We start from the raw sequence: 17,872 nt of genomic DNA on the forward strand, positions 1-17,872 counted from the left end.
AAGGGAAAAAATCCTATAAAAGACACAATCAAACAGTTGGGTAAATTATTCATTTTTATCCCAGTGCACTTTCATTATAAATTGACAAATTTGTATCAATATCTGCACTGATATTAAAGTAGAGTCAGTCAATTGCAACATGACCCTTATTATACTGGACAAGACCAATTTAAGATATGAAACCTCTTTATTCCTTCCTTATGCTGAAAAATAGCTGCAATAACATGAATTGAATTGCATTTATTTTATCAAGGTATAAGAAGAATGTGGCCTGCAGATGCATGCTTCAAACTGAGAAGCTTGTACTTTAAATTGTCATAACATGCATTCAGTGTTGAAGCCTGTCAGCTTTACATGTTATAGTCGGACATGTGCAAAGTGAACATGGTATGGTGTAACGTAAGTGAATGTTTGACAGCATATCACTTGTTGAAACAACCAGAACAGATGTTAGCATGTTCATTTACACAGCAACGTACAGGTTTTAAGGGCTACCTTTATTCCATTTATACATACACCTGTTGGTCTCTCTGTACGGTAAAAAATAAAGCTACATGTTTTTGTACTTCTTGTTTAATTGGCATGCAAGTTATAATTTGACTTCCCACAGGCCACTGACTGGATGAACAGACAAAAATGATTTACTTAAGATGTCATTTGAAATATTGATAATTAAAGCAGTGTGTAAATGGAACCACAGTGATACTAAGTATGATGACTTAATCACTTCAAGCAGTGTTTAACCAGATGTTTGGATCAATAAAGCCTGTTGCTGCATAATATGAATTATTTTTAATGTAAAATTGATTAAGAAAAAATCCTTTTATATTTTGCCATGTTTGTATTTTTGTATGTTGCAAGAGTTAGCGTTGCATCTTGGCAGTTGCTCAGATTTTTAATTATTTGAGACCGTCTAAGAAGCTATAAACTTCACTGAAGATCTTTGCACTTTAACCAAATAACAGAAGATCTGGGCCCGACCCAAATGTGTACACATAAAAGGCCACACAATGTCTGTGAAACCTCAAGGCGAATATTTCAGCTGGCTATATAACAAACACCAGCTTAAATATGATTTACACATTCTTTTGATATTGCTGATATCATTCAGAGTTGATCATTTCATAATCAGAATCAGATAACCTTTATTTATCCCGGAGGAGAAATTCATTATGTAATAGCCACTGTAAATGCAAAACACTGGTGTTAAAGTTAAAATGAACGATTTATGTGGTGTATTATGTATACTGTCCATGAAAATGGAAAAAGGGAGTTCATGTTGCACATTAAATCATGTTTATTTTCAATTCTACATAATGTCTTGGAAGTTTCTAAAAGTGGACTGGCAGGCTCCCTTTTGAACATACAGAAAAATGAGTGGGCCACTGAAAATGATGGCTGAATCAAATTTAAGGTCCTTGTACTTGTGGACCTTGTGCTCACAAAACACAAACATAATCTTGGTTCTCTTTTCTCACCCAATGTTGACTACCTAGGAGCCTTAAAGTACATTCAGAATTAAATTGGCGTATTTATATTAAAGAATGCACTTTATTAGCAGGCATTTGAAAAATAGAAAGGAGAAAACCTTCAGTTAGATACATTGCTTCAAATGGCACAGGCATAGACAACATTTACAAGAAATCTCAAACAACTATACAGCCAGAGAAATTATATGTTTGGAAACATGTAACCATTTCTTCTTTATCATGCTGAGATAAGTAATCTTCTCAAGCAGCTGCTGGAATCTCCTCGCTATAACCTTCAACTCTAGCAAAGACATTGAAAAGCTGAGAATGTAAAAGTTTTTATTACTACCCTAAATCTTAAGATTTTACTGTTACCCTGTCTTTAAAGTCATGCCAAAATGTTCATTAGAACACGGTTTACATATGCTGAAGACTCATTCAGACATGCACACTCACAATAGACATACATTCAAAGCACCATTAAATCGTTTATGAGAATGGTTTTATTTTTGTCAGTTTCACCTATTACAGTATGCTTGAAATCACTGACATTTTAAGTGTATCCCCTGTATTAAAACATCAGGTTTAACCTCTGGACTTGGTTTCTCTCTGCCTTTACAACGCCGATATTCTCATCAGTCCATGGTTAGTTCCTTCCTCTGTTCCTGTTGCCAGCTGGTAATGAAAGGAAAAGGATAGAACCATTAACACATGACAGACAGGCAGCTCACAGGGAATGGTGATTATGTGAAGGTCAAATATGAAGTATACTCTCGGAAACGTTTGGTGTCTTGACTTTGATCTCATCACTGCCCGCAACAAACACAGTTCGGCACAGCAGGAAGTGGGGAGTGATTATCATGATTTACAGATTGATCAAAGCCTACAGGTGGATGTTGGGATGGCAATGAGGTTCATGAAACATTATGTGGTTAGAAACGGCAGCCACAACAATGCCAAAAATCAGCTCAGCTTTCATTTGAGCACTGGGGCGGCAAGCATGGTAGCAAAAATAGAAACAAACACAGATGGCTTAAAGGAATAGTTTGACATTTTGGAAAATATGCTTATTTTCTTTGTTACAATAGTTAGATGACAAGACTGACATCATCTGTATGATAATTATAAATATTCAACAGCTGATGTTCTTAATTTAGCACATGTGCACGATGGGAAACAGTTAGTCTGGCTCTTTCCAAAGTGAAGGCGTCCAACTATAAGCACCTCAAAAATGTATTAATATATTATAGCTTGTTTGCTTAATCTTTACAAAAACAAAATGCAACAATGCTTTGGCCAAGAAATAGTCCAGTGCATAAAAACTGTAAAATGCTTTGCAGTTTGATTTGGTGAAGGTTAAGCAAATAGGATATGTGTTAATAACATGAGGTTTTGAGGTGACGGTACACTGATTTTGCTGCCTCTGGACAGAGCCAGGCTAGTTGTTTCTCCCTCTCTCCAGTCTTTGTGCTAAGCTAAGCTAACTGGCTGCTAGCTGTAGGCTCATAGTTACCTTGCAGCAATGAGATTAACATCCACCCTCTCATCCAACTTAAAGCAAAAAAAAAAAAAAGAAGAAAAAATCTAAGCATATTTTCCAAAATAACATCCACCGTGATGCATTGGATTGGTTATTTGTTATTTGCAGGAATGTGAATGTGGCAGCAAAATCGAATTGACTGCCTGAACCTACCAGCTCACAGACTCACAGACATTTATTACAAATGCAGGATCTTTTTTTTGTCTGGCTGATTTTTTATTATTTATTTATTTAATTTTACCTAAAACTCTTCGGGAAGTGGTTCTTCTCGAACCGCCTTCTATAAAGGCAAACAAACATAGTCAGAAAGATAATATATATATCAATTATTCTTACCAAGCCACTACGTACAAACTAACAAAACTCACCTTGGATGATTTTGGTGAGTCTTTCAGCATCAAAATCAGGGTTCCCCTCAATGTTGGTTATTTCTGAAAGGTCAACTCCTGAAGGACAAAAAAAAAAATCCTTGAAGTGAAAGTGAAATACGTAGTGCAGAGATGCATTGTACGGTTCTGTAGGAAAGACTGTTACGCTTGAAGAGTAATCACATTACATTCATTCATTTTATGTAAGCACCTGTTTAAACAGTTGCAATCTTTTGAATTTACATAATGTGTTTTAAATCTGTCATTAAGTAGCATCCTGTGTGTTTGTCTATTAATTTACCATTTTTATGTTTGGAGTTAATTGCAATACTTGTGTGAATCTCACTTATATTTCTAAGGGTAAATATTTTCCTGCAATGCAACCACATTTGTCATACTATTATCACTGACCATTGACTGCTGGACAGAGAAGTGACCAATAAACCATTGATCATTATTAGATAAGATTATATTTTCACTGACCTTCCAGGTTGATGTTTCTGGTGTCAGTGCTGACTGAATACTGAGGACCTGTAGATGACAGCATTCATGAATTCATAAATGATATAAAGCTAATCACATACCGATTCAAGTAAAAGAAATATTTACCTGAGACAACCCTGGTGACTTTGGTGACAGAGGGTTGACCTTCAATGACCCTGGTGACTTTGGTGACTGAGGGTTGGCCTTCAATGACCCTGGTGACTTTGGTGATGGAGGGTTGACCTTCAATGACCCTGGTAACTTTAGTGACACTAGGCTGTCCCTGGATAACTCTTGTCACTTTGGTTACATCAGGAACTATAAAAGCAAAGGAGGCTTGTCTCACTAATTTGAAATTACAGACAGCACAGCATTGCGTCTTGATACAGGGAATTTTCCATTTGTATGCAGGTACCATAGCAAATGGACCTTTCACTGGATCAGAAAGGTTGCTTTGACAGAAATGTGATTCATAATCAAATGATTTCTGTAATCTACTTTTGAGGTATCATTTTGGTGGAGCTATTTTCATTTCATAATCTGTGCCACTTATTAGTGTTTATTCCTTTTTTTTGCTGACTAGTACATGAATTAGCCAGTAGCAGAAAAGAGATTTTCTTTTCTTCTCTCTAACGGCTTCTACTTCAGCCACCAAACACTGCAGGTATGTACATGTACTTGCATGTTTGTGTGAAATTATCTTGATCAACAAAAGTGTGGGTTCGTCTCAACAGTCACAAGAGTTCTTAACCCCCCACCCCCAATTTTATACATGCAAAAGTTTTATCAATCAAATATAATCTGTCAGACTTTACTGATTAGGAATCACATGATGATGATACTCTGTAATCATCATTACTGTACCTTCCTGGATGACACGAGTGACGATCCTCTCTAATAACAACAGGAGATATAAAGCCATTAATGACAGTTTTGAGGTTATTAAAAATGATGTATTGTAGAAAAAAAACAAACAAACAAAAAAAAACAAAAGGAAAAGAAACAACAAAAACGCAAACAAAAATGATAATGTTGTTACTTACTCATAAAAGTAAGGGGAATTTCCTGATATCTGAATCCTGAAATATACTGTAAAAAAAAAAACCCAAAAAACAAAACAGCTGTTGATATACAGTAACAAACTGGGATATGAAAACATTATTTTTGTGTATGTAGCACAACAAAACCTATAAATAAGTGACCTGTGGAAAATGTTGACGATTAAATGCAACACAAACCAGCACACTGTAATATGATTATTCAAATCTACTGCCTTAATGCTCTGCCCAGATGGCTTTCAAGCAAATTCATCTCTTGTATTTGAAGTTGAATTACATAATCGCATTTTGGAAGCCACAGAAGGCATTTTAAAAAACACCTGCATACAGAAAACTGCACCCTGCCCTTAATAAATTTTGCAGCTTGAATAGTCAGAAGACATGCTTTGTTGTGACACCTTGATATTTAGGTAAGTGATGAGCCTCTTCAACAGCAAGTGCAGATCATAGCTTCCAGCAGGGATATCTGGAAGGAAACACAGGGCGTTAACTGCAGTCAGGCCTTAACAACAGTTATAAATCACAGATAAGTTGCAGAGAATACATTTGCTTGCATAAGCAAGGAAATATTTACAAAGCTGACTGGGTGAAAATTGTACCTCCAGGATATAGGACGTTGTTGACGAAGTGAATGACTCCATTTGTGGCCATGATATCAGATTTAGGGACTTGGACAGTATTCACTTGCATAGTATTGTTTGCCTGAGGGAGACAGTTAACACAATTACAGACAAGAAAACCACAAAATGAGAGGCTTGAGTGAACTTGTATTTTAAGTATAAGGATAATATTATTGGCTTCCTGAAGGTTCAAAATTGATGACAAGATTTTATCAGATTACAAAGAGTGACAGTACCCTAATTTTACTGAATAATGATATATGTAGTATGATTTGGTCTAGGTATAAAATCTTTTGACTTCAGTCATCTAAAGATGTTCAGTCATGCCACACTAAATACTTACAAACATCAGTTTGAGGTTGCTGCCCTGGAGAGTCTTGAGAAGGTTTGTGACTCCAGTCTCCAAACCACCACCAATGAAGATGCCATTGTTGATGTGGTACAGAAGGATGGTTCTGAGAGCATTTATGTCACCTGAAATAAATCATTCATGTGTTTTGTGTGATTATCAATTAGTGAAGTAAATGCTTGAAACACATTTAAAGGTAAAGGGAGTGTTGGAGTCCTACCCTTCAACAAGGTCAAATCATTTTCATTCAAAACACTGAAAGCCTTATCACTTGGGGCGAACAGAGTGAAGTCTCCCTCCTGTTTCAGCAAATCAGTCAAACCAGCAGCTTCCATCAGAGACAAAAAGATCCTGCAGCATAGTCAAAAAAAACATTAGCTTGGCTCTTACAGAAACCACTGAGAACTGACATATTGCTACAACAGCACTTTCTCATTCCCATATGTGCCATGTGGGTTTAATGGAAAGATACAGAAAGATGTGGTCAGGGTATTATACAGCATTTTAATACCACAGTCAATTTTCACTAATATTGCCCTATACTTACTTAAAGCCTCCATTTTCTTTCAAAATCTCAAACATGTTTTTTTCCGCTGGTTTCAACAGAGTCTTCATAAGATGAAGTGCCCCATTACTTCCTTCCTTACTGCCTCTTATCAGACAGGAATTCTCAATGCACACAGCCTGCAGAAATAATCCACAAGTTAAAGGCAATGGGGATTAAGGCTACGCCTCAATGATATGAGGATTGAAGGTCAAAATGTTAGGGATAATGCATATAGTGTATGTGTGGTGGCGCCCAGAGACAATTCTTGGGCAGACTTCAGAGAGCACTGGACGCACTGTGCGATAGATGAAGACCCTGAGCAATTTTCCTCCAATGGTCTCCAGCCGCTGGCCATTGTACAGCTGTCCCAGGACAATCTTATTCTTCAAGATGTGATGCTCCAGGATAATCCTGAGCAACCTCTGATCCATGGACATCACTTCATCTGTAGAGGGGGTAAAGTGGTTTAATATTTTTGATTAAAAATTAAACATATCAGAATCAGAATCCATTAAAATTATTATCCTTATTTTCTTATTTTGGCCCCAAAATCCTGTGACCAGTAGCTTTAATACTAACTGTAAGCGAAGACATGTGTGCTATCAATGACTTGATTTAGTGCACAGTTGGCTTGGTTTAACATTAACCCTAATGTACAAGTCATGTCTCATGATTTGTAGGTTACTGTACATGTAGGTTAAGTTAAATTTATGCTTTGAGATTCCTGTTATATCCAGCTGTCCTCATGCATTCCTCACTCCTGTTTAAATACATATGTATGTAAAGATAAAAGTATTATGCCTCAATTAATGACACAAACAAAACATCTCTACTCCCCTTGGGTCATTTCCAGAAATGCTTTCTTGGGGAGTGGGTTTCTAGCATAAAGCTTCTGTAGTGTCCCAGTAAAGCCACAATTTTCCTGAAGCGCCACATATGTACATATCTATTAATTTATGAGTCTGCATGCAAGGCGAAATAAAAACATTCCCCTTTATTCCAAGCTGTGACTGTGTGTAGAGCAGCCAGGGTTCATATCTAGCCAACCACTGAGAGTAAATTAGAGGGTCTTGCATGATGTAATGATCACACTCACCACTGAAGGCAACGTTGAGGGGAGCCAGCAAAGTGTACTCAGCCTCTGGTCTCATAGCAGCAGCAAGGCCTAACTCGGACACCATGTCACCAAAAGTCGACTGGGAACTTCCCACCAGTTCCATCACCTGCTTAGCTTAAAGGGTACAGCAAATCCCAACAACATTGAAGTATGGATAACAGAAAAATACCAATAACCTGATACAGTATGTGTGTTTAAGCAGTAAACCTTTAATATGAGCAAGAGGAAATTAGGGTCTAACCTGAGTCTGGCATGAGCACTTGGTCGATAAGGTGGATGACACCATTGGTGGTGACAATGTCCTTCTTGCGCACCATCTTGATGCCGTTAACTGTTATACTTTCACCGTCACAGCCAATCTCAATGTTGTTGCCCTCCAAAGTCTCATAAGAGCTACCAGCCATGATGGCCTCAGAGCACTGGACTGAGTTCAGGAGGTGGAAATTAATAAGAGCTGAAAAGGTGAGACAAAGTTTTAAATTAATTGTGGTTTTGATGTATGGTTAGAATCTTTGTGATTCAGCACTAACCAGCACCTTTTGTAAAATAAGATAAGATAAGCCTTTATTAGCCTCACAGTGGGAAAATTCTCTGCGTGGCAGCTCTGTTAAGATTGGTGTGTGTGTGTTGGTAATCTCCATTAAGATTGAAAAGTACAGTAAAAATCCAGTTGAGTGTTAATTTTAATGCACAGTACGTCAGTTGGCTGCATGGGCTGTTTTATGTTCTCTGTCATGTTAAACTGCAGTTGACAATATAACACCCTGGGAACCCCAAGATCCCTTGGATCCTTTGGGTCCTTGAGGGAAAAGACACGTGATTTCTTCAGAGTTCTGTTTAACTTTCTGCGAAATAGTCTGATCTCAGAGCACAGGGCAAGCTGTGGGCTAATAAAAACGTCTGGGGTTCTTGCCAATTTGACCAGTATACTCACTGAAGCAGCTGTTTCCTGCCTCTCAGTGTCAATGTAAAACAAGCTATAGTTAAAAATGACGAGAATTTTCATTTTTCTAGAGCTCCAAGTCACTGTACATTTGAAGTACGATTAAGAATTGTAACAGTGCTATTCTTGCAAATGTTTTGACCTACTCACAACTTATTTAAAATTAAAGAAAGAAAAAACCAAAACATTAACAAAGCATCAAATGATGTGATGCTTTGTTTGACTTTCCACTCACAAATTCTTGCATGACTTGAAACTAGAGACTTATTTTTATTACTCATCGACACAACTTGATTATCTACAGTTTCCCAAATGTGTGTGGTTACAGTTCACTGTGGTTTCATATGTTTTGAATTGAAAGAAACTGAACTTGAAAAAAAACTTTATGGGTGACTTAGTCTGGCATACATGTTGCCAAGGAACCTCCGTGTTTCTTTTCCTGTTCATGGTCCTAGTTTGCTGCAGTTAATACAAACCCAGACTCCCTACTGCAGTGGTATAAATGGGCTTGAGTGATCTTTTTGGCACTAAGGAACAATGACCAACCTCTAAAAATAAAAGTCTGGTTTACCTTTGAGGACCTCCTTGTCACTCTGAAGTCTCTCCAACACATCGCTGCCCAGTCTCTCAAAGGCTTCATTGGTGGGGGCAAAAAGAGTGTAATGTCCTGACTGACCCAGCTTCTCCAACAGTCCAGAATTCTGAGCTATATCCTAGAAGGTGATTTTGCCAGCAGAATTATGTTTAGTGAACTTCAATATACATCAAACTACAGTAGAATCAATTATGTGAGGATTATATAACAACAAAATCATCTGAAAATCTGTTTTTTGACTGATGCACCCACAATATTTTTGTTTGCTCTGCATGCTTGCACTCTTTCTCAGTTATCTGTAATGTGCTCAGGCACTATGGATGAAAAGAAAATGTAACTTTTTAGCAAACTCTGGGAAAATTTAGTGTTATATTCACAAAAGTGCACTATACCTGATAAATGTAAAGAAACAAATGATTTGTTGTCTTTGCCTTGTTAGTTGTCTCACACTGCTGTGAAAACTCCCATATTAAACCCACTATGACCCACCTTTGCAGTGTGTTTGAAATTAGCTCAGAATCCTTTCCCTGAGGTGTTACTTCATCAATCCCATATGAGTGTACTTACACTCAGAGTTGTCAGGTCATCGTCAACCTCAATGACATCCTGGATTGAGCTTCCAACAGCGCTGATTACACGGTCAATGACGTGCACAACTCCATTGGTGGCAACCTGGTTGCCGTAAATAATCCTGGCACAGTTCACTGTCACCACCTGCACATTACAAACACTTTACTGTTATACCAATGAAAAGTGTTTTCAGTGAAACTATAAGAAGATCGGTATGTTAATAATACTCACCCCATTGGGGTAATGGTTAATGTGCAGACCAAGGTCATTATACATGGAGGTGACTGTCATTCCATTTCTTAAATCTTTAGTTAAGAGGCGTTTGTTGGCCATGTGATAATGCAGAGCATTGTATAGTTCAATGTTGACATTGCTGATGAGTGCACTCCTCACTGTCTGTTAGATGAGGAAAAGGAGATGTTAGAAAACCTTACAGATGGACAGGATCTGCTGCTATATGTTTTGTTCTTGAATCACCTCATCCAAAAGCTCCCAGGCCTCATTGCTAGGGGCAAAGAAAGTGAAGGAACCAGATCCCTCAATCTCAGGCCTTAGCTTAGAAATGTCAGCATATTTTTGAGTTGAGGTGGCCTTCACCACACCCAAGGTGCCATACACATGGTCAATTGGAGCCACTATAAAAGAAATTTACAAAAAAGCATTATTAGATGTAAATTTGTTTTTCTAATGACTTTAAAGGGGTCAGTAATGTGCTACAACATCATCTTCCAGTGTATTTATGTCTGATCTCAGAAATAGCACACAGATGATCTACAGCTGGAGAATTTGGCCTCATCTAACCTTTACACACACTGACTTAACTGTTACACATAACACAGTGTACCTGCAGGGCAACCACGCATGCCCTCCAGCTTCATGTATCCGGGGCAGCATTCATAAAGCACAGTCCTGCAAACCACACAGATCACAAACGTGGACATCAGTTCAAGTAGATATCATATCCTTTGAAATATTGTTTACAAGCATCTTTCAACATAGCTATACAAGAGATTTGTATTGTTTTCTGGCTGCCATATTTTTAGCTGAATCATCATTAGGCTTTGGTCTTGTATTTTCAGTGTTTCCAGATGTTACTCATTATCTCCTTCATTATCCAAACAGACCATGAGATCCAAAAGCTCAGGCCAAAACATAAAGGAAAGGGTGCCATGAGAATTACGCTACCATTACAGTGGTAGATTTATATTACCAAAACCTCTTCTTTGAAGCTAAACAATTAGTTTTGACTCTACTTGGCACTTGGTTAGCCTCAGAAACATCGGGATTCTGTTTCAGTGTAATTAAATTGATTTTTAGGAAATTTAGGTTGACACTAAGAACATTTAAAGGGATTGATGGTCTGTATGGACTATGGAGATGTTTGATCTAATCCGTTTATTTAATTGTCTACGGAATTTTACAGACTCTTCCACTTTAAAGAATGAGAATTGTGATTACTGTTTAGATGAACGAGACACAAATGACAAAGTTTCAATTGCTGTGGGACAAACATATGAAAAGCAGTGTCTCCTCTCCACATACTGCCAACCGCACTGGACACCGTAGCCTGAGGAGGATAGTAAAATTCAAAGCACAGCTGCTACATATAAACATAACTATACTACTTGTGTCAGCAGGTTTGAACATGTTGGAACTATAGCATTGTTTCCACCTCTTGGAAGACCAGACATTTGGAGATGTACATTTCACCTCAAATTACTAACATGTATGCAACAACAAAAAAACCCACAAGATATAAAGAACACCACAGATGTACTTATTAGGGGTAAATAATACCACATGTGTCCTGAGTTGGTTGAGGAGTTTATTACTGTAGACTGCCCAGTGTTTATGGTCGTAAAACTCAACAGTGAAGCTACTTCTTCCCCATTTTTTCATCTCATAATTAAAATAATCATGACAAATAGTAAGAACGTTATCAAATTATTGTCTTTCATAAAATGATCACTTACAAATGTCACAACATAATAAGCAGCCTTATATTTAGTTGTGTATGGCAGCTAATAGCATATGGGAGTAGTGATACAGGAGGGTCTGCACTCCAGGAAAGCTCTGCATGCATGCCTTTTTTGGTTCAAAACTGTCAATAATGACTTTGCCTGCATACGATTAACAAATATGTAACTGGATTTAATTATCTAACAGTTCAAAGATGCTACACAAAATGCAACTGTAAATAGCTGCATAAGGACAACCCCCCCCCCCCCCCCCCCCCCCCCCCAAAAAAAAAAAAAAAAAAAACACAGCTATGAGGTTCCAACACAAATTTACTTTTTGAGAAGAACAACTTAGAATAAAATACAAACATTTATTCACAAGAATAAAATGCTTGTCTGGGTTGTAAAGTCAGTGATAAACATTGCACGTATGTACCACTAACAGGAGTCTTTGGGTCAAACGAGGAGAATCCAAGCATAGACTTGTTTCCTTTGTGCTTATAGTTGTGCTCATAGTTGTGCTCATAGTTGTTATCCACTGCTGAAGTGTCAGACAGAATACAGACCAGGGTTTCTGTGTCATGGCTAACTGCATCCCTTCAACAGCTGTATTTGAATTAAAGTTGAATGGAGTCGGACTGGGATGAGATCACACAAACCCCCATTGGGGCAGAGTCAGCAAAACCCTCACTACACTGCTCTCCCACACAGAGGGTTTGTGTCTGGCCATGGAGTTGGAAATTTTTGACTTGTCAGCATCTTTATAAAAAGAACCTTTCCACTGAGAGTTGTGATAACTTTGTCAAACATAATATAAGCTACATGTGGCTTTATTCCAATTCAACCCATCACTAATGGGCAGTCTAGGAGTTTGGTTGTACAAAATTTTCTTGGAGACAGAGCTGCTCTGGAAGCAGAAATATTTTTCATTTGTTGAATGAAACCTCAGTGGATGAAGGAAAGTACTTTGGCTGGCTGAATAAAGTTATACCGAGCACCAATCCAAGTAAAAAGTGCAGTTTAAGCCATATTAGATCATCTTGGTAAGTGAGTTGGTTGAAGATGGTAATGCTTGTTTGTAGCTTATGGAACAACAGGAAAGATATTTTATTATATTTTATACACAAAGTCTCTTTGCCAAAATGAAAGAAATTAGAATTCCATTTAGAATAAAATTTTTAGACCTGATCAGTCCAAATCAAAGTGGAATGAGATGCTGATGTCAAAAGTATACATACATTTTCTGTGGCAGGAGACATTTACGTATGATAAGAGGACTTATTTGCTTTTAAATCAGCTAGTTATGCTATCTAAAACAATTGTACAAACAGCTGCACTGAAATAAAGAAAATGTTCTGTTGTTCTTGTGACCTACAAGGAAAAATCTTGGGAGCCAGTGGAAGACATGGTGAATGGAATGATTGGAGAGTTACAAGTTTGGCTGAGGAAGATAATATGATCTGTGCCACTGTAATAAGTAGTGTGTTCATGCTGTATTTGCACACATCTACTGTTTAATATTCATTAAATTGTAGTTAATTTGTTTAAGTTGCCCTTACATGGCTGTAAAATGGAATCTCCAGTACTAGTTTAAAGCTGTACTTTAAGGACACCTCGCATGAGTATACTAAAAAATGTAAATGAGTTTACAGTGTGACTTCACCTTGGCTCAGCCATCTTTTGACTGATTCCATAGCTCCATGTCAAAATCTCATTAAAATAGAAAGAATTCTTTGGCTGTTCCTAGTGTTATCACTTTCCAAGCTTGGTGAGCAGTGTGCATTTGTCATGAAGAGCCTATTTAAGCCAAGAGAGTTGAGCATCACTTAGGCGTAATGCAGGCATAAAGGGCAAGTTGAATGTGTGTGAGGGAAAGACTGTGAAAGAAGCATGGCTTTGATTCATGTTTCACATAACATAAAAGTGCTGAGAGGGCTGAAACAATCAGAAAAAAAGAGGTTGTCAAGAATGACTGAGCTGAACGCTTTTCCATTCATGAATAAAGGCAGCATTTTGCAGCCACATCATATGCTGTAATCAGTGGTTCACCACTGTGGCATCCAATGACCACCAGGTTTTCTAAGTTATGAGAACCTTAACTTTTAGTTTATAAGATCAAACGGGACAGGCTTCAGTAGAAAGGATTCAATGCTGCCTCGATAAATGTGTCTTTTATTTTAAGCCGGTATTTTGATTCAAAGTAAGATAACAGATGTCTGTCTCTATGGAAATGTTGATATTTCCACAAAAACCCTTAAAGAAGCAGGCACTAAGGAGAAATGCTACAATGCAACAAAAGCTGAATGCTTACATTAAATTCTGTTGGTGAATTTGAATGCAATCGTTATCTTTAAAGAGGAGAAACATGTTGTCTTTTTGGGAAAGTGAAACAACACTTACGCTTTCTTTCCACAGATGGCCCCCTGGTACCAATTACGACAAGTGCTGAAGTACTTCTTCTTGGTCCCCATGACTTGCTGGAGTGCACAGACATTTGGTCTGATGAGAATTGAGGGTGAAAAGGTGATGAAGCATTAATCACCAGGGAAAACACTGGAGTAAGATTCCATGGAAATTCTGAAATAATTCATTTTTAAATGATTATGTGACCAGCCTGTCAAAGTGTGAGTAACTGTTTGGCAACTAAACCTGGTGTTTCTGAAACCAGACAGTCAAACATGAATGATGGCATTCACGCCTTCTGGATATGAAACTGGTTTTTCAGATTTGAGTTATGATTTCATAACTACTGTTCAATGGCATATTATGTTATAAATTGCCATAAATTATCAATATTTGTTGTAGTTGTGACTGAATTACAATATAGCAGATTTCATTAAAAACCAGAAAAAAAACAGAAATGTGCAGAAATATTAAGAGTTACTGATGTAGTTATGCTCAAGGCTCAATAATGTTGCATGCAAAATAACATGACATCACCTGACAACTCCTATATAATCATAATTAACAATAATGATAAGCTTACCCTTCTTTTCTTGCCCTGATGCGACTGTGGGCGACAATTTTGTCATAAGCTGAAGAGTCAGCCTTGTCAAATGTGGAGAGCACAAAGAGTGCAAAGGCAGCTACAAAAAGGAGCTTCATCCTTGATTTCTTAGCTTAGCCCTTCCAGACCCAGAGTGACGGGAGAAGACTGAGTGGGAGCTTATATACCACTCTGTCTCACCCTCCACTCAAGGAGGATGGCAATACTTACAAGCATGCTTGGACCACCCAGAATCTACCAAACTTCTATGCACAAATACATTCGGTTTTACCATTTTTTTGTGTCATGAATATTGATACATTGTATTTAGTGCATTGTTTTATATATGAAATCATTTTAACAAGTGGGACCTTCACCACTTTCACACACTGGCTTTTTTTTCCTATATTTTTTTCCCATATTTTATTTTTCCCATATTTCTCACAAAATTATTTATTATGTAGAAACATTCTCAGCTTGCTTATTTCACTTGTTTTAAGACTTTTGCAGAAATTTTTGAAGTCACTCTACAGCTGGTGAGCAAAGATTAAAAAAATAGTAAAATTATCTGGACAAATTGGTACAAATTGGTACAAATTGGTTAAATAAATAAACTTGTCAGTCAATATTACAAAGTTGAGAAATTGAGAATTTCCCCACTACAGGACTAATAAAAGTTTATCTCATCTTATCTTATCTTAACATAGTTCAACGTATGTTTTTAAAGCCCCAAAGCTGAGCAGCACATTAAGAAATATATAGTAAACAGATTGAGAGAGAATGTAGCTGTCGTCTTTCTACAGAAGTCTCACTTATCTGGGCTGGTCATAAAAAAACATTACAAAGTCTCTGCGCTGAATAAATGCCTGTGAGCTGATTGTTAATCTTTCAGGAAGTAGTTTGCTCCACCTAGTGGTGAGAGGGAGCACAGGCAGTCTCACAGGTCACTTTTTTACAAGGATAATATTTTCACTTAACCTTTTTACATTGTAGGGGTAATAAGTTGTTGAGGTGAATCATTATTTGAACTATTAAATACTTCCTATCAAGGCAAGAATGAAACTTGATGACATGTCAAACATATTAAAGCAGCTACTTTATAATGTTTTGTTTCTATAAAAATATGCTTAAGTTTTACTACTCTTTGCTAATAAGCAAATTACACATGGCACTTTTTGACGACATGAAAAGACTAGGATTTTGTTCAAGCCATTCAAAAATCATTAGTTCTAAACTTGTAGCTGTTGGAAAGCTATGCCACTGGGTATTGTTACCCATGTGGCATCACTTAAAACCATTCACATTTATTCACATTCATTTTGCCACACATTGTTCAACCCTCTGGCTAGCCATGTGTTCCACATGTGAGCAGGCAAATGGATTGTTAAAAACAAGTATCTATTACTACAGTACAGATAGAGTGAAAAACCATGATCTGCTTGTTTATTATGCTAATGTTTAACTAAATTAAAAATATCAGAACACCACCAGTTCATATGCTTTACTGAACACTGCTCAGTTAAGCATATGTCTATCAAAAAGATGACACTTTAAAGGCAGCAAGGCTCTTATGATCTTGATGAGTCAAGGCCTTTTGGAAAGCATTTAATGAATAAAGTCCCTGTCCAGACCTTTTATGTCTCCTAAAATCCCAAAGACTGGAATATATTAACTTTACTATCCCAACATTCCAATGAGCAGCCAGTTTCAAACTAAAGACTCTATATTTGCTTGCATGGGGAAATAACGGCAACCACTGAGTCACTACAGTGATAATTAAATGCAGCGTTGCTTTTACACTTTGAATCATAACACTCTGTTTGAATCAGTCACTTTCACACACTCTGACACACAGACACAAACACTGCAGGTGTTGCAATGAATAGATAGTGTAAGTTTTGAGACCCAAGTAGAGTCTTGTCTCTTTGTATCTTAGAAACTCATTTTAAGTAGAAATTATAGGCAAAATGTGACAGCAATGAAATTAATTGAGCTCTTTGAATATAACTCCCAGACCAAAACAGTTTTTGACTGGCTTCCTAAAGATAGTATGACTTCTTCTCAGCTGCTATGGAAACAGAAACCTAAAGACTTCACCCTGCACACCAGGCTACTGGGAGCCTAAAGTTTTGGACTAAAATTGAATATCTTTGCAAACATGGGACATAGTAACTAAATTTCTTCAGCATAACACTAAGAAATCGGATGCATATTTGCCATAAATTAATACCATGCTAATAGCAATAACACAGTGATTTCTGTATCTCAAATTAATTCAGAGTTTGAGTGCAGGTTAAAAGCAACTAATCCATGCAACTATGTATCTGAATGCAGCTTTCAACAAATCTAAAGTTGTGACACCATTGTTTACAAATTTATTTTTAGTTTATTTAGCCCACAACGCTGCACTAGTTGTTTACATACTCCATGTCTGATAATCCTTTAACACTGAATCATCAAACCACTAGATGGAGTTGGAACTAAAACAATTGGTAGTAAGTGTTAAATTTTGGTTGGGCTCCTAAACATAACAATTAAGCTGGTAATTCAACATCAAATGTTTTGGGTTTTTGCAGCATTTAGATCAGGGTTAGTGAAAAGGGCATGAAACTGCATGCACATAAAATTAAATCATCTTCCACCTTAGGCCACAGATTTTATCACTCACCCCCTGTATGTTATGAAGTATGGCAAATATGTTGAAGTTAAAGTTAAAGTTCAAGGCAGTGTGACCAAGCCTTATTTATCATTTTGTTTAATTTGCCATTTTTTTAAGTTACACTACTTCACTTACTATTCCAGGTTTGTTTGTGTTAGCATTATGTTACAATTTATATCATATCATAGCTGTGAGTTAAAGCAAACACACAGCCATTTATTGGTTTAAGTTACTTTTATTTGGCTGCTGGCTTCAATATTGCTTAATTGTTTGCTTTGTTCATACTTACCATTGCTTTTTTTGCTCAGACTCGCCATGCAGGAGTATTGTTTGAAAACAGGGACTGCATAGCAGTTCCTGGTTTTTATGGTATTGGTGATGTCAGCTGGGTTAAACCAAGAGGAGGGGTTTACTCTTTGACAATGATGCTTGGTTTGATTTATCTGAAGATTTGTCTTAAAGAATGAGTAGAAGTTGCTCACCTGGACAAAGTCACTGAGAAACATGATGGGCTTGGAAATGATTCTAGCAATGTTATGTGGTTTCCTGGTTATGAGAATACTGTGTATTTTTACCTTCTGTATTATGGTACTGACTGAAGCGATTCAGG

The 17,872-nt window shown here is 37.1% G+C and overlaps 1 protein-coding gene across 4 annotated transcripts; it reads right to left on the bottom strand.

The window, feature by feature from the left end:
* Positions 1-1,531: 1,531 nt before the first annotated feature.
* Positions 1,532-17,621, bottom strand: postnb (periostin, osteoblast specific factor b). Of its 4 annotated transcripts, XM_046389636.1 has the most exons (23): positions 14,604-14,756; positions 14,018-14,116; positions 10,504-10,568; positions 10,137-10,294; positions 9,891-10,055; positions 9,657-9,803; positions 9,066-9,207; positions 7,793-8,005; positions 7,531-7,665; positions 6,731-6,879; positions 6,435-6,571; positions 6,108-6,238; positions 5,882-6,012; positions 5,518-5,620; positions 5,317-5,384; positions 4,904-4,949; positions 4,725-4,754; positions 3,987-4,178; positions 3,861-3,908; positions 3,378-3,455; positions 3,251-3,289; positions 2,983-3,020; positions 1,532-2,144 (listed from the first exon to the last, which is right to left on the bottom strand). In XM_046389636.1, the coding sequence occupies exons 1-22, from the start codon at positions 14,720-14,722 to the stop codon at positions 3,013-3,015; spliced, it is 2,403 nt and encodes an 800-aa protein (XP_046245592.1). In that variant the 5' UTR covers positions 14,723-14,756; the 3' UTR covers positions 1,532-2,144; positions 2,983-3,012. The 4 variants fall into 4 exon arrangements, with proteins under 4 accessions (XP_046245592.1, XP_046245594.1, XP_046245591.1 ...); XM_046389638.1 differs by lacking the exons at positions 2,983-3,020; positions 14,604-14,756 and adding an exon at positions 17,552-17,621; XM_046389635.1 differs by lacking the exon at positions 2,983-3,020.
* Positions 17,622-17,872: the final 251 nt, after the last annotated feature.

This window comes from Scatophagus argus, chromosome 5 (assembly GCF_020382885.2).
Source record: "Scatophagus argus isolate fScaArg1 chromosome 5, fScaArg1.pri, whole genome shotgun sequence".
NCBI classification, from domain to species: domain Eukaryota; kingdom Metazoa; phylum Chordata; class Actinopteri; family Scatophagidae; genus Scatophagus; species Scatophagus argus.

What these genes read in the sequence shown, in the direction of transcription:
- postnb (XM_046389635.1), bottom strand. Translation starts at nt 14,722, where the DNA reads ATGAAGCTCCTTTTTGTAGCTGCCTTTGCACTCTTTGTGCTCTCCACA. An exon ending in AGTCACCAGGGTTGTCTCAG is followed by an intron (nt 3,909 to 3,986) that starts GTAAATATTTCT and finishes TGTCATCTACAG; the next exon opens with GTCCTCAGTATTCAGTCAGC. An exon ending in CACTTCCCGAAGAGTTTTAG is followed by an intron (nt 2,145 to 3,250) that starts GTAAAATTAAAT and finishes TTTCATTACCAG; the next exon opens with CTGGCAACAGGAACAGAGGA.